The sequence below is a fragment of the Asterias rubens genome, chromosome 6, assembly GCF_902459465.1.
Source record: "Asterias rubens chromosome 6, eAstRub1.3, whole genome shotgun sequence".
NCBI lineage: Eukaryota > Metazoa > Echinodermata > Asteroidea > Forcipulatida > Asteriidae > Asterias > Asterias rubens.
In genome coordinates this window covers 4,632,630-4,648,742 of record NC_047067.1, presented here as the reverse complement: position 1 = coordinate 4,648,742, position 16,113 = coordinate 4,632,630, and the positions used below count along the sequence as shown (strand labels likewise).

Sequence of the window (16,113 nt, the reverse complement as noted above, 5' to 3'; positions counted from 1 at the left end):
CAGCCGCGCGGCTTTTTCAGCCGCGAGTCAAAAACGACTTATCTATTATAATGACCCCTTGACGCCAGTGACGGTATTCCCCTAATTGAATTTGAACACACTTCTCCAGCTTTGGCAAACTGAGGGCGCTATTTTCCACATCAAATAGCCGCCATTGATGTCACAATTCCTTTGTCGCGCGGGTTTGTTTGACCCCGCGTTTTTCAGAAATTTGGCTTGTAGCACTCTGGAGAAAAACCATTTTTACCATGTTTTTACATGAGGTAAGAGACTCGTTATATTTTTTGTATGTTTCCTATGGACTCCAGCTATTAGAAAACTGTAATATCTATATGTTTGAGATCATCCTTTATTGGCTGTTTAAACTGACCTTCCGCAGCGGGTTCATCAGCCACTTTGTCCTCGGCAGCAGCCGGTTGTTCTTCTGCCGCTGGCTTCTCTTCTGCAGCTGGCGTCTCTTCTGCAGCTGGCGTCTCTTCTGCAGCTGGTTCTGCGGCTGGTTCTGCTGGTGTTTCTTCTGCGGCTGGTTCTGTTGCCGGTTCTGCAGCCGGTTCTGCAGCTGGTTCTGCAGCTGGTTCTGTTGCTGGTTCATCCGCAGCCTGTTCAGTAGCTTCACCTCCATCAGGGGCTGCCTCACCTAGGATTGAAGACATTGATGACAGTGATCAACGTGGTTTAACAGAAAACAGTTTCCTTAGAACAAGTACCCTGAACTAGTGTGTATCAAGCTAGTCCAATGTCAGATGTTTAGTATGCTACACTGGTGGCCCAATTTCATGGCTCTGCTTTACCATACGCAAAGAATCGGCACTGAGGAATTCTTCGCTTATTACGTCAATCGTTGTTCATGGGTTAGCGGGGAATTTTGGATTTATGGGCATCGGTACTCCACTATACTAGGCATTCTAAGCTTACACAGCTAGTGCAGAAATTTGATGCTTGCCCTATAGTGAACGCAAGGTCAGAATTCTGCAGTAAGCAGAGCCATGAAATTGGGCCCTGTCTGTGTACTTACACAAAAACTTATTTTAACAATCACTATGAAAAAGTTTCTAGCTGGGTTTTTTTGTTCTTGATCTAGGATGAAGATAGTGAAGCAACATTAAGATGGGAAGGAAGAGATTTTGAATACAGAATGAATATTTTTTCAAAGAGTTATTGTGAGGGTTGCACAAGGAAAAGGGCAACAAGAAAATGTAAACAGAAAAAAAGTTATGGGAAGGGGTATATTGGTTGTTGGAGATAAACAATAATAGAGATGTATCCTCAATGACAATTTCCTTTCTTCAATAAAAAATATATAAATGAATAATGCACATAATTTAAGCAAACCTTTACCGAACTGCTCCACAAAAATGAATCTTTGTTAAAAGTTAATATTATTAGAATGCATGCAATGTTATCCTGCAATAAGAAGACAGATTACAACAAATGTTGATAATATAGGTATAGTAAAATGTATGGAATTAATGAGAAAATTAACCCTTTACCGAATTGCTCAACAAAATGAATAATTGTAAAAAGTGAATAATGATTAGAATGCACGCAATGTTATCCTGTAATAAGACCACAGATGACAATAAATGTTGACATTAATATAGCTGCAGTAAAATGTTTATGAAATTAATGAGAAAATTAACCCTTTACCGATGGATGGAATATAGTTAGGTATGATCAAAAGAAAATTTAAAGAAGTTTTTAATCGGAGCAATTCTGCATCATGTAAGAAAATAATAGCTGCAGAAAAAGATGATTGAGAAACAAGAGGTGACAGGAGGGCTCCAGCCATGTCACAAAATGTGACAGGAGTTACAGTCACATCATGTGAGATGTTAAGAATGTCATGGCCATGTCACATAATATCATAACATCATATAATATGACAGGAGTGTCCACCGGGCCATGTCACATGAGATGTTGGGCGTGTTAGGGTCATGTCACATGTTGTGACAGAAATGTCCGGGCCACGTCACATGAGATTTGAGGATTTTTAAGTGTTAGGGTCATGTTACATGAGATGTGACAGGAGTACCAGGAGTATATTTTCACAATATTTTCTGTAGGTTTCCTCTGGCATTGCACTCCGTGATGACTGTGCATTTAGAGGTATGCAATTAAAATGATAGATCGATAGATTATAAGCTATTCAATTCATTAGCAAATGGAAGGTCATAAATAAGTTAAGTTTTTATCAGTATATTAATATAATAATTATTAAATGATGATAGTTAAGCAAGTATACAAATATAAAAGGTAAGAAAGTAAAACATTGGTTCTTGGATATGCACCATCATTTCACTTCAAAAGAATGACCAAAGATTATTTTCTGTTTTATGGTTATACAAATGAAACTTTGTAGGTTTTAAAGTCTAGCCAAAATTTTATAACAGTCATTATTTTCTGAGTGATACAGAAATGACCAAATTGTGTCTTTCAAATCATTTTAAACCTATGTTGTACTTTCCTATCAGTGGTTAAAAGTTAGGAGCCAGAATTAGAAAGGTGTGAGCGTGGTGATTTCAAGAGCCATCTAGTGATGTCTCACCATCCGTCTGTTCAGCTACAGGCTGTTCATCCTCCTGCTGTTCCTCCTTCTGTGCAGGCTCTTCAGACACCTCTGCTAATTCATGGGGGAGAAAAGTTGACAACATTTTAATAACAAGTTTCATCAGTTCATTTAAAGATGTGGATTTTTGGTTTAAACAGATTGTGTACTTGGATTTCTGTGGGTTTGATTTTTAAATGATATGGAAAAGAAAAAAAATGGTGTAAATATTTCTAAAATTTGTAACAACTTGGATGGATTTGTAACAAGGTTGCATGTGAATTTATTTTTTCAAAGTTGGTGTGATTTTCGTTCATAGTCCATTTACTCCAAGTGTCAAATGATGCTCTGAAAAACTTTGTTGTTGTTCACAAAACCGATTCCTTGACACAGAATTATTCCCTCACAAAACAGTCAAAACTAGTCACAGCTTAAGCTATTAAGCTATTATAAAGCAAATCGTACTAATTGTTTTTTAGCAGTTCAAAACATGCGTTTTAAAAAAAGGTAATAATTTGTTTTAAAATTGAACAACACAATTAAAGCACAAGCTTGTGAAGTTGTTATTATTAATAATATTGAACAAGGTCGATTTAAAAACACGCATTTAATCTTGATGTTATAAGTTGTCATAGTTGTTCACTGCAATCAAACCCCATCTCTTCGAGAAAAGTAGTTTGACATAATTTCTGATACTGTTTTTGTCTTGATAGTTGTATATATGCTATTTTGAAATGTTGCAAGATTGTTTTCTTGTTTGGATTTTGTTCAGTGCCATTAGTGTCAAGACTTGACAGATACTGGCACGTTCTTCTTCTTCTATTATTATTATTATATGTACATGTAGCTGACAATATTTCCCCACCCTAACGTACCCTCCTGTGCCTGAGGTTCCCCACCATCATCTGTTGTGGGTTCTGTTGGGGGTTCTGTTGGGGGTTCTGTTACCGCTGTTTGATCGACATCTTCAGCTGATTGCTCCTGAATTTCTGAGGATTGTTCGGCTGTTTTTCAAAGAGATTCTCATGTTAATAATATGCTCATTTATTGCACCTCAAGGTTAGCATTATCCACTGACCACTGGCCCCAGCCTAGTTGTGTTAAAGATTCTTCAATAGCATTCAAGCTGCATAGTCATTTTCTCCAACCAGTGCATTACACACTTTTTAGGGTTTACTAATCTACAAGTTACATAGCTACATGTACTAACTCTCCATTCATAACTTAAAGTCTTACGAAAAAAAAAAAATTCGTAATTTTTTTATTTATTTTAAATAAAAGTATTTTGTTTGACCTTTGAGAAAGACTCTGCTAGGGTTGAAACATGCGGCCATCAACTTTTTTTTTGCATTTATACGCTTGGTCCTTTCACAAAAGGACGAACGGTACCACAATTTAGTTCGTAAGTTGTTTGCAACAGCTTATTTTATTTTTCCAAAAGGTTTTTGGTTCAGCTCTGTGGTTTCTACTAAAGATAGAAGTCAAACATGCACTAATAAATCTGATAAACAGTGTGTAGCACATGCTACAGGTTGAGTAATGCACTGTCGGTTATAATCCGGAGTGTTATTATGATACGCTTTCTAAGTAGGGTTTGAAATTTAGCATGATGGAAGTATAACTGAGAGAGGTTTGCGGAAACGCCTTGTGAATATCTCTTCTGGGTAGTGGTGGTTCTGAAATGAACCGGTGGTTAAAGACTCAACGCTTAAATACCGCAAACCTCTCTTAGTTAATGCTTTCTATGTTAGTAGGTAAATGTATTTTTACCAGCATGCATTTCGAAATGACGATTTGACAAAGTAGAAATAGTATGGATTTACAGGAGAAATAGAGTGGATTAAATGCTACATGCGTTTTGTTAATTTTGAAATGCTTTCACAAAATTATTATCAGTGAACAAAGTTTTGCTTCACCTTTCATAATATCCAATAGACCCATCGGTGACTGCTCTACTGACTGTAGAATTTATTTATAATGGTTTTTTATTTAATTTTTACAAAATTGGTTAGCAAAAAAGGTTTTCAAAGACTAAATCTATGTTGCAAAAGCATAGTTGTTTTACCAAAGAATTGGTGGAAAATAAACGTTTGTTTGTTTATTTTGTTTGTTTGTTCGTTTGTATGTCTAACTGTTTTTTTTTTTTTTTTAGTTCCTGCTTATCATAACAGCCCACTACTCTATTACATTCATCCTGCTTACTGCTACTTGATGTTAGCTTTGCTGAACTCCTTTTTGCTTTACATAATTTTCATAGAAGTATGGAAATCTAAATTTGACTTGAATGAACTGGGTTAAGGCTCTGGACACTTTTGGTAATTACTTAAAAAAATTGTTAGCATAAAACCTTACTAGGTAACAAGCAATGGAGAGCTGTTGAGTGTAAAACATTGTGAGAAACGGCTCCCACTGAAGTAATGTAGTTTTCGAGAATGAAGTAATTGTCCACTAAAATATTTGAATTTGATATTAAGACCTCAGAATTAGATTTTGAGGTCCCGAAATCAAGCATCTGAAAGCACACAACTTTGTGTGACAGAGATATTTTTTCTTTCATTGTTATCTTGCAACTTCGATGACCAATTGAGTTCAAATTTTCACAGGTTTGTTATTTTTTGTATATGTCGGGATACACATGTCTTTGACAATTACCAAAGGTGTCCAGTGTCTTTAACTATGTGAACATGCGAAGAGAAGAAACCTGATGAGGTCCTGTTCTAAATCACCAGCGAACTTATAAGCGAAAGTAAACAAGTTAGTACATGTGTTAGTTTAAAAAATAATAACAACATGGATCTGCTGAGAAATATAAAAGGTTATTATACATGGAAAAACAATGGTTAGAATAATGTATGATAAAAAGAAGTGTTAAAAAAAACCTACAATAAAGTTTGTGTTAAACTCCCTCTAGAGCATGCATATTCTAGAAGTGGGTTAGCATGTTATGCACCAGACAATACCTCAACACAAAATGAGTATTGTTTTGAGGACCTCATAGAATAAGGCCATATCCGAATGGCGTCTACAGCTACGGCTACAGCTGATGCCAAGGGTGTTTGTTGCTAAGGACGTGCTATACCTCAATGCATGATGACGCAGAAATCTAGCCATACATGTAGCCGTAGCTGTAACCGCCAATTCGAACACAACCTAAGTATGCATGCAAGAAAACAAGGTGGCTGCCACATTGGCGTCTGTAGATACCTTCCTCTCCTTGCTCCTGATTCGTCGATGTTTCATCAGCTGTTTGCTTTTCTTCGATCGGTTCATCATTGCCGCCCTCTTCAACCCCTGGGGCTTCTTCTACAACTTCCCCCTCCCCCTTCTCAACCTCCCCATCCCCATCCCCTCCCTCCTCTTCCTTCCCTTCTGCCACTACTGTGTTCCCACCCTCAGGTTCCTGGCTTTCTTGCTGTGATTCTGTAAACAAAAGTTTATTACTTACTGATAGAGAACAAAATTATGACGTTCACCACCTTTTATACATACACTAAAATGGTAAGAATCAAAGCAATCAAATTTAATTTTCTGGTGCTGTTAAGTCCTACAAACATTTTAAGGAAGACAACTGTTTTTTTTTTTTTACTGTGAACACTGACAGCACCCAATCCTTTACCTCTAAAAAGATTATAGTGTTGTACATTGGCTACAAACAATAAAGCCTGGTCCATACTTCCTGCGAATGAGAATGCGACGTAAATTTTGACGTCACATATTTGCAACAGCTGAGCTGTGTTCAACTCCTGCGAAACATTCGCAATAAAAACAGCCCTGTGAGGTAAAAATTTTCCTCGCATACCCAGGAAGTATGAACCGGGCTTTAGAAATTGTTTGGCTAAAAACAGGCTTCGGTTAACAAAACAACCAACAGCTATGATGTGCGAATCCTGAGAGACGTCTGACAGGTAGCAAATATTAACTCCCTTAAAATGAAGCAGAAGGTGGAAACCACTATTCCTTACCCTCAGCTGTTTGTGCTTCTGCTGGTGCTGCTTCCTCACCGGCTTCAGCTTGTGGTTCTGCGGCATCACCTTCAGCTGCAGCTGCAGGTGCATCTGATTCTCCTCCTGCTGGTGCTTCACCATCTGCAAGGAATTTAAAGGAACATTACAGAATTGGTAAGAACAAAACTTGTCTAAGATCACAGATTTACATAAAACTGAAACGGTCAAATGATGAAATATTTCTGTCTGAAATGTCATCTTTCTTAAAACGTTCCACTACCCCCCAAGAAAATTAGGGTTGTAGGAACAGGTCAACGTTTTCTTCTTGGAGTTTTTCTGAAAAAGTTGCCTGGACAGCTCTGCCAGTATACATGTAGGTTGCCTGAACAGGTCACCTCAAGAGGTCGCTGAACAGTTTAAAACTAAAACTTAAAACTTAAACGGTCTTATGATGATAATAGTAGGAAACATCCCTTGAAATATTTTTGTCTGAAATGTCATACTTGATAAAAAATAAATAAAGCTAATTTCCCGTTTGGAGTTTTTAGCCCAGTGAGCATTTTATTCTTTTATTTTACTTTAATAACCACACCGATGGATGAATAAACTCATAGGTGCGGGGCTAGAGTAAATCAAATATGCACAGTAGTGGAGTTCACAAAGAGTTAAGACTGTCTTATCTCGAGTTAGGACGAATTGCTAACTCAGGACTAGTCTTACGCTTTTAATAACTCTTTAAGGACAAGTCCTAAGTTAGGACTAGTCCTAAGTTAGGACTAGTCCTAAGTTAGGACTATCTTTGTGAAATTGAAGTAGGTAGTAAGAAACCTTACCTTGTTCAGCAGCTTCTTGCCCTTCCTCTCCTGCAGCAGAAGGCACTGTGTAATGAAAACAACCGTTTAGTTAAAACATTTAATCATTGCGCTTAATATGTATAGTTTTAGGTCAATCACATTTTCCTAGTAGGGAATCTGAATGTTCGATACAACAAAGAAAATACATCCATAGCATTTTGTTTGAGAACATCAACGGTGTTTAGCAATGGGGTGTTTACTGATGAGATTTGAATTATATCTAATGATACAAAATTTGAGGCTAGAACATAGAACGGGGCTCTTTCCATGAGCTATTAGACCCTTCCTATGAAATATGCTGTTTACATTCACTCATGCATACAGACCCTATTGGTTGGCAAAAGCCATAGAGGTGTGCACTAAGCAGACGCCCAGTCATGTCTGCGTCATGCCGACATTAGCAAAATATAAAACAAAGCAATATTCCCTCATTTGGCCATCTGAAAAGTTAGTGTACACGCTCTGTGTAATTTACAAATTTCATGGGAAGGGTCTATTTTAATGATCTCAATGACTGACAAATATTCACTTAAAAATGTAAATCAGTGTTTATATCAGGTTGCTATTTATTTTCTGCAAGTTAGCAAATTCGCATGCATGTCTCTGGGATTGTAATCTTATATTCAAACATAAGAAAACAGTGCAAAATTGGGTTTTCAACGTGAGAGCTTGATTGTTTTTGGCTGTCACTCATCAACACTTTAAATAGGAAAAATGAATTTCACATAGGAAGAGTAATTCTAGCAACATTTATGTTTTTTGTACTATTGCTAGCGTTTTTCTGTTGCAAAAATGTTAGCATGCATGACTCTGGGGTTGTAATCTTACTTGGTTGTTGGTCTTCGGTTGGACTCTCTTGGTTAGCATCAGTGTTTTGTGCATCCACTTCCATGTCTAACACAATACAGGATGTTATGAGTGAAAATGACACACCACCACCACCGTACAGCAACAACATGACAAATAAAAAAACACACATGGGCCATGTTTCAAGAGACTATTCTTCCAGGCAATTTCGACAGCGCAATGGAAATTTGTCTTTTTCTTAAAAACGTTCCACTACCCCCCAAGAAAATTAGGGTTCTAGGAATAGGTCAACGTTTTCTTCTTGGAGGTTGCCTGAAAAAGTCGCCTGAACAGACTGCAAGAATAGGTTGTCTGAACAGGTTGCCTGAACAGGCAGCTTGAACAGGTCGCTTAGCAGGATGCCTGAACAGATTGCCTGAACAGGTCACCTCGAGGTCGCTGAACAATTGCCTAAACAGGTCGCCTGAACAGACGACCAAAACAAGTTGCCTGAACAGGTCGCTGACCAGACCGCCAGTATAGTTTGCCTGAACAGGTCTCCAAAACAGGTCGCCAGTACAGTTCTCCAGAACAGGGCCCCTGAACAGGTTGCCTGAACAGGTCGCCTGAAATGGTCGCCTGAAAAGGTTGCAAGAACAGGTGCCTAAACAGGTTGCCAGTATAGGTTCCCTGAACAGGTTATGACTGTTAAGACATGGCCCTTATAAGGTTACCATGCCTCATGCAATGACAAATATTGATAATGGTATGGACAATGCCATTTGACAATCACATTGGCAATGGAATTGAGAATTAAGAGCAATGACAATGCATTGAAGGTGGCAATGATAATGACAATGCTTTTGGAAATGCTTTGACATATGGACATAATGTAGACAACGTCATGGATGTCATTGATGGAAGGGAAGTGACCATCACATTCAATTGCCACCTGGCATGATCCAGTTTATTTGTTAAAAACATGCAACTTGTTTTGTTTTCTCACTTCTTTCCCCCGAACAAAGATATTGACAAAATAGGGACACCGCCAATATAGGGCTAGATAGCTCAGTTGGTAGAGCGCCGGCACGTTAATCCGGAGGTCGTTGGTTAGAATCCCACTCTAGTCAACTCTTTGTTCAAGCCCAAAATTTCTCTTTCTTTCTTGACGTGAGTTTATGTTCTTCGCATCGGTTGTATCAGCTGATTGTGATTAGCACACTTTAAGAACCAAGTTAAATAACTATGAGAAATATTTCTTTTAACTGAGGAGGATCCATCCACCGAGGGATTATCTTTTACACCAATTTCTAATTTGCTGATAACCATCTTTGTTTTGAACCAACAAAAGGGAAACGAAAAATAAGTGTTACTGTACAAACATCAAAGGAACACAGTTGGTGCAAAACAACTACAATCTTGGTGAAGACAAATAGATTAGGGGCTTTTCACAATTATCATTTGCACCATCGTACAAACTGTATGTTAGAAGGGAGGGGGTGAATGCAAACTTTTCTGAAACTGTGTCGAACCATAAAAACAAAGCTTCATTGCCCTTTTTGCACCGATAGAAAAGGTTTTTTACCATTTGAAAGTCAGATAAATAGCTGCGTCTTGTACATAGGAAATTGTGTAGATTGTTACACATTTATTTTTAGCAGCTTAGCTTGTAATAAAGAGGGTTTACATGTAATTCACATACAAGTATCTCTATGCAGAATAGTGTGAAAAGAAAACCCAACATCTTTGAACACTGTTAGGGGGGAGGGATCGAGGGGGTTTTGAAAAAGTGTACAGTTTGTACGCTTGTAAAAATAACAATAACAACTTTTAAAAGTTTCAAAACTAAACCAGATTGAAATATTGACAGGTGCAAGTTAATAGTACATTTATGTTAAACCCAAGTACTCATACCAGAGACAAACTGAACTTAGCTGAAGATTACAGTGGTACCAAGTGCCCATTCAAACATAAGAAAGCAGTTAGAGTGCAAAATTGGGTTTGAGTGAGAGCTCAACTGGTTTTTTCTGTCACTTAAACAATATTTTAGGAAAGATAAATTTGGCACAGGAAGAGTCATTTTTTGTTTACTATCGCTGGCAGTTTCCTGCTTGCAAGTATTTGCATGCATAGAATATCATAGCACGTCATGTTTGGAGTGCGACACTTGAGTTCTACCTTTCACCAGTGCTCATTGATTGGTTTTTAAAATATAAAAAGCTCCTTCATGAAAACAGTCATCACCCTTCTAGAAAAGTACATCCTCTTACCGTTGAGTGAGCCATCACTGTTTATTTCAACCTCCGGGAAGAGTGTCTTGATTTTTTCTTCAGCGTGCTCCTTGGTTGAGCTCCCGTGGATGGCGTTCGATAAGAGGTCCTTACCCAAGAGGGCACGGAGGGACTCGGGGGCCTGTTCCTTGGCAAGCTCTGGGTCTGTAGGACCCATGATGGTACGCCAACCTTTAATGGCATCCTCTCGGGATAACACCATGACCATCGAGGGACCACTGAGAGGAAGGACAGACCAAGGAGTACAGAGACGGTCATATGGAGAACATAGACTATAAGCATGGCGTGTCATGGCCTAGCGGTTAAAGGCAATGGATACGTTTGGTAACTGTAAAAGACCAGTATTCTTACCTGGTGTATCCCATCATATGCAAAAAATAACTAATCTGTGAAAACTTTGACTCAACTGGTATCAAAATTTGCAAGCGAATGATGAAAGAAAAAACACCCTTATTGCACAAGTTGTGAGCTTTCAGATGCCTAACAAAGGCTTCACGAGGTAGAAATTACCTCTTTCTCAAAAACTATGTTACTTCAGAGGGAGCAGTTTCTCACAATGTTTTATACTATCAACAGCTCTCCATTGCTTGTTACCAAGAAATTTTTTATGTTAACATTTTTTTTGAGTAATGACAAATAGTGTCCAGTGCCTTTAAAGGAAAACAATTGTTACCTTGTCATGTGTTCCAGTAAACTGTCAAAGAATTCCTTGCCCTCATGTTCCTTGTAGAGTTGTTCCGCTAAGTCCCTGTCCAACTCGATATTCTTCTGACACGCTATGTTAAATCCAGCCTCATGAATACGCTCAATAATGGCATCTGTTGGGAAGATTGGAAGAAAACAATTGAGGAGAATTCAGATTCGAAGGTTCAGAAAACATCTTCAAATTGTAGTTTGATGTGTTAAGCCCGGTTCATACTTCCTGCGAATGTGAATGCGATACAAAAATTCCGTCACAAATTCGCGACAAATAATTCGCATCAGTTGTAATGAAGTGTTCTCAACTCCTGCGAAACACTCGCAGCGAAAACAGGGCTGTGGCGTCAAGATTCATATCATTTTCTTATTTGCAGATAGTATGAACCAGGCTGAACAGTTTTTGGATTGAAAGAAGTTGCTTTGGTTTGTTTAGAGGGTGGGGAGGGGCAATACACAGAACTTTATTTTCCACAAAATATTGAGTGGTTTAAAAAACCTTAAGAAAACCAATTTCCACCTTGAGGTATTTATATTGAGCTTGTACCAATCGCTAGGGACGCATCGGAGTGCATTCATGCTCGTGACATAACTTATCCAGGGGTCCTTAAGTGCCTTTTTCTGTAAGACTAAAGGTTTTTTTCTTCTGCAAACCAAAACAAAATGTATATTCAAAGCATTCAACATCTACAGGCTAGGCATGTATGCTTCTCCTTGGTAAAGGGCAAGGAAATTGTAAATTTCTACTGGAGCATTTCAAGGGCACCAAGGCAATGACCAGAGGGCATGGAAGCAATAATCTCTGTTGCCTCCGTGAAGTAAAAGGCCTGCATCCGTTTTCATTACACATGTTGATTGGTCAACAATTCTTGTTATATTCTTTGACAGGTTTACCTTTGTGTTCGACTGAGGCATCTGGTTTGATGACGGCTAGCGTATGCTCAGTGGGGAAGAAGTAGTTGAGTTCTTTGCTAGCAGATTCTACTGAGTCACTTCCATGGACGCAATTTATTGTGGAATCCGTCAGACTGAACTGTGCACGTAAACTGAAAATCAAGGATAATTGTGTGACCAGGGGTAGATTTCACAAAAAGTTAGGACTAGTCCTGACTTAGGTTTAGTCCTAGGATATATTAAAAACGTACAGCTAATCCCAAGTTAGGACGAGTAATTCGTCCAAACTCGAGATAAGAGAAGTCTTAACTCTTGGTGAAATCCACCCCAGTTAAAATCAGGTTACTTTTTCTTTTGCTATTCCTCATTATTAAGTTCTAAACATTTTTAAGGGAAAAATCAAATGTGATATTGCTTTTAAAGATACATTGACCCTGGGGTGCCTTGCGGCTACTGCTCATGGTCATTCATTATTTTCCTCAACTGGAGGGACACTTGAACTGTGTGCTGCAGTGTCAATTTCTTGAACATAGCTTTTCAATTTTGTTTGGTGCATGGATCTCATATCAATTTTAATATTCATAGATTATGACTGTTTCTGCATTGCCTAGGTTATGTTATCTTTCAACACACCTTACATTAGCCGTTGTTGTGTTTGTCTGTCAAGTCTATTGTCTGTACAATATGTGCTGGTGCTGTTTTTTTGTTTGTGTTCGTCTGTCCATAGGTTAAGGAACAAAAGCCACGGCTTCACCTGAACCTAATTGTTGTCCAACCGCTTATTACATATAAAATTGTTGTTAATCTATTATTTATATTGCGTATACATTGTAATAGCCTACTTTATCATAAACATGTTATTGTGTAACTGAATGTAATATTAATCTATGTATTGTAAGATGAATGGGCAACGATGAAATAAATGTTAATTAATAATAATTAATAATAAGCACTTGCACCAACAATCTTTCTGCTCTTATGGAATTCTATATTATCAGTGAAACGCCAGCATCAGGGAAACAAAACAGAAAATGCCCTGGTTGTGGCTTTAAATCCACCCAGTAGGCATGGGGCCTACTCTCCCCGCACTATGAGGGTCCATCCTCACTAGTATCAGCACCTACACTTTCCTCACTCTAACCCACAACACCGCACTGTCCAAGCAGAGTCACAAGAACATTTGCTTGCTTGGCTACAACACCACAAAAGCCAGTAAGAACTTGCAATTCAAGTCTGCAAGCTCCAGGCACAGAGGTTGAAAAGAGTATTAACAAACCAAAAACTCTGACCAACCTGTCAGGGGCTTCTTGTTTGGCAACCTCCACTTCCTTGGGTCCGAGCATGTTCCTCCAGTTCTGTATCGCCTCTTCCTTTGCTAGGCCAAGAGCAAGCACAGGGCCCCTGCAAAAAGCATTATAATAATTGTGTCAAACTTGAAAATCGCAATTAGCCTCTTTTCTAATCTGTCTTCCAGCTTTTTGGAAAGACTCTGCTAGGGTCAACTGTTAGCCCTTTGGCAAAGTTTTGCATTTGAAAATAAGAGACGCCATTTATAATGCGACGCGTATGTCTTAAAGACACTCATGGCGCAGGAAGTAAATGGGCCTACAATGAGTTTCATAGATGAAATTTAAAGCACAAAAATAAGTTTTCAAAGGAGTTTGTACACCCGTATAGGTCATTGGGTTGGGTAAAAAGCATTGTGACCTTTGGTAATTGTCCAAGACCAGTATTCTCACTTGGTCCCACTTGGTCTCGGCATTGTCCCAAAATATGCATAAAATAACAAACCTGTGGAAATTTTGGACTCAATTGGTCATCGAAGTCGCAAGAAAAAGAAAAAAAACACCCTTGTTGCACAAATTTGTTTACTTTCAGATGCCTTAAAAAGTCTGAGAAATTAGTGAGAAATTACTTCCTTCTCAAAAATTATGTTACTTCAGAGGGAGCTGTTTCTCACAATAATTTACATTACCAACAGCTCTCCATTGATCGTTACCAATTAAGTTTTTATTATAAACATTATTTTGAGTAATTACCAAAAGTGTCTCGTGCCTTTACCTCACTTACTACGCAAACTTTTTACACATCTCAATCCATTTCCTTTAAAGAAAGTAAACAAACTAAAACGAGACAAAAATCTCACGATGTCATATGACCGATGAGTTCATCAAAGTGCGGCTGTCCTTCCTGTTGTTTGTAGAATTCCTTCGCCTGCTCCTCGTTAAGTTGTACCTCCTTCTGGAGACAGACATCAAAGCCAGCCTCCTTGATCTTATCCAGGATCGCATCTGGGAAAAATTTGTTGAATAAAAAGTTAAATTTTAGGATGTACAATCAGTGAAAAAAAAGTTTGATCTTGAGTTTGTAAATGATGCATGTGCCTTTGTGATCTTTAATAGCATTGTTATGCGATCAGGTAAAATGAGTCAATCGCCTAACCCAGGTCATCTTTAATTTGTTGATACTTTTGAAAAGAGCATAATCGATGCTTTAATGCTGTTAAAACTCCACATTGATACCTTCTTTAGCTCAAAAGTTGTTAAAGTAGAAACACCAAGAGAACATGGGAGAATAAAACTGAGAAAAAAAAGTATGAAGTTGAGTTGTTTATTGAACATACATCAGCACATTTTCTTTCACTGCTACTGTTAGAACCCCCTTTTTGATGTTATTTATCTCTTGCAAATACAAAATAAGATATATTTTGATATTTAAATTTACAAAACATTTTTTTTTTTTTTTTCACCCGTTTGCCTGTTTTGGCTTGTTTCTCCATACGAATACTTCAGACAAACGGCTCATTCAGCTTGAACGATCACATTGTGACCTGTCACCACAAAATGAGATGAAAGTCGGAATAAAAAAAATAAATAGCTATTTGTATTTCTAAATTCTGCAGATCAAGAGCTATAACACTTGTGGTAACAATTATCCTCCAAACCGACAAAGCTTATGGAAACAAGAGAGTTCTCACTTATCTATTGAGAAAGATTTGACTTTGACCGGCTCCACTGGGAAATGGCACAGTGGGACTTTCAGCTCATTTCGTCTTGAAAGGTCACATATGGTCTAATGATTTAATGTTGTCTAATCAGTGCATGCTTCATTTTCTTAAATTAATTAACGCACCTTTGTGTTCTTTGAGAGCATCTGGTCTAATGAGAGCAAATGTTTTCTGGACCATTGGAGGTGGTCCCGTGCCAGGTACAATGGGAACAGCAAAGCCAGGGAAGAAAAAGGATAGTTCTCTGTGGGACAACAAAATACATCAACATGTAAATTCAAACACATTTCCTTATAATTTGTTAGCCCTAACAGTCCAAACTCCACACAAACGCTATAGACCGTTTTGAATATGACGTCACCGTTCAAATTTTGCCCTACAACATGGCCTCCTTGCGCGTGTGCTTGTGTGTGTGCATGTCTGTGCCGTAAAAATCAAACCGGGAATGCTGCGTGCTGCATTGGTGTACACGTATGGACGCACATACGGTTTGCCCTACAAGATGGCGACTTTCATAGCAAAAGGGGGGTTATTCAATACGGTCTATTCAAGAAGTCACTGATTTTTGTAAAGGTTTCATGCACAATTACTTAACATTGGAATCCTTAGAGGATTTGGGTGCTTTTGTTACACAAAACACTATGTCCACAGATTTATCGTTTGAAGATAATGATTATAGAAAGCTTAACTTAAACTATTACTTGCTGAGGTGCTGTAGTTTTTGAGATATTAATAAAACAATGTCACAAAATACTTTTTGCCTCAGTTTTAGCATGTAAAACGTATTTATCAGTTATGGTATGTTACCAAAACATATTTATCAATTATGGTGTATTACCATAACTGGTAAATACGTTTTACATGCGAACAAATTGATCGTCTCTCTGAGACGAAAATTATCTTGTGACTTATTTTACTCATTTCTCGAAAGCTACAGCACCTCAGCAAGTTGTATTTTAAGGGAAGCTTTCTACCATCATTCCTTCAAACTGTCTAAGTTTTTTGTCCTACAAAAAGTACCAAGACCATTTAAGTCATATGTAGTCCCTCAGTCATATCATAGCCTTAAAGGCCTTGAAAATGTTCCAATACAAAT

General features: G+C 38.0%; 1 protein-coding gene across 1 annotated transcript in view; it reads right to left on the bottom strand.

Moving 5' to 3' along the window:
• Window positions 1–16,113, bottom strand: part of LOC117291522 (thioredoxin domain-containing protein 3 homolog) — a 28,016-nt gene that overhangs the window by 3,336 nt on the left and 8,567 nt on the right. The window contains exons 11-20 of the mRNA XM_033773298.1: window positions 15,143–15,261; window positions 14,157–14,301; window positions 13,304–13,411; window positions 12,011–12,162; window positions 11,094–11,238; window positions 10,400–10,638; window positions 8,172–8,237; window positions 7,323–7,367; window positions 6,508–6,630; window positions 371–637 (exon numbers count right to left, since the gene is read on the bottom strand). Of these exons, the coding sequence (XP_033629189.1) occupies window positions 371–637; window positions 6,508–6,630; window positions 7,323–7,367; window positions 8,172–8,237; window positions 10,400–10,638; window positions 11,094–11,238; window positions 12,011–12,162; window positions 13,304–13,411; window positions 14,157–14,301; window positions 15,143–15,261 (1,409 nt within the window). The remainder of the gene's footprint in view (window positions 1–370; window positions 638–6,507; window positions 6,631–7,322; window positions 7,368–8,171; window positions 8,238–10,399; window positions 10,639–11,093; window positions 11,239–12,010; window positions 12,163–13,303; window positions 13,412–14,156; window positions 14,302–15,142; window positions 15,262–16,113) is intronic.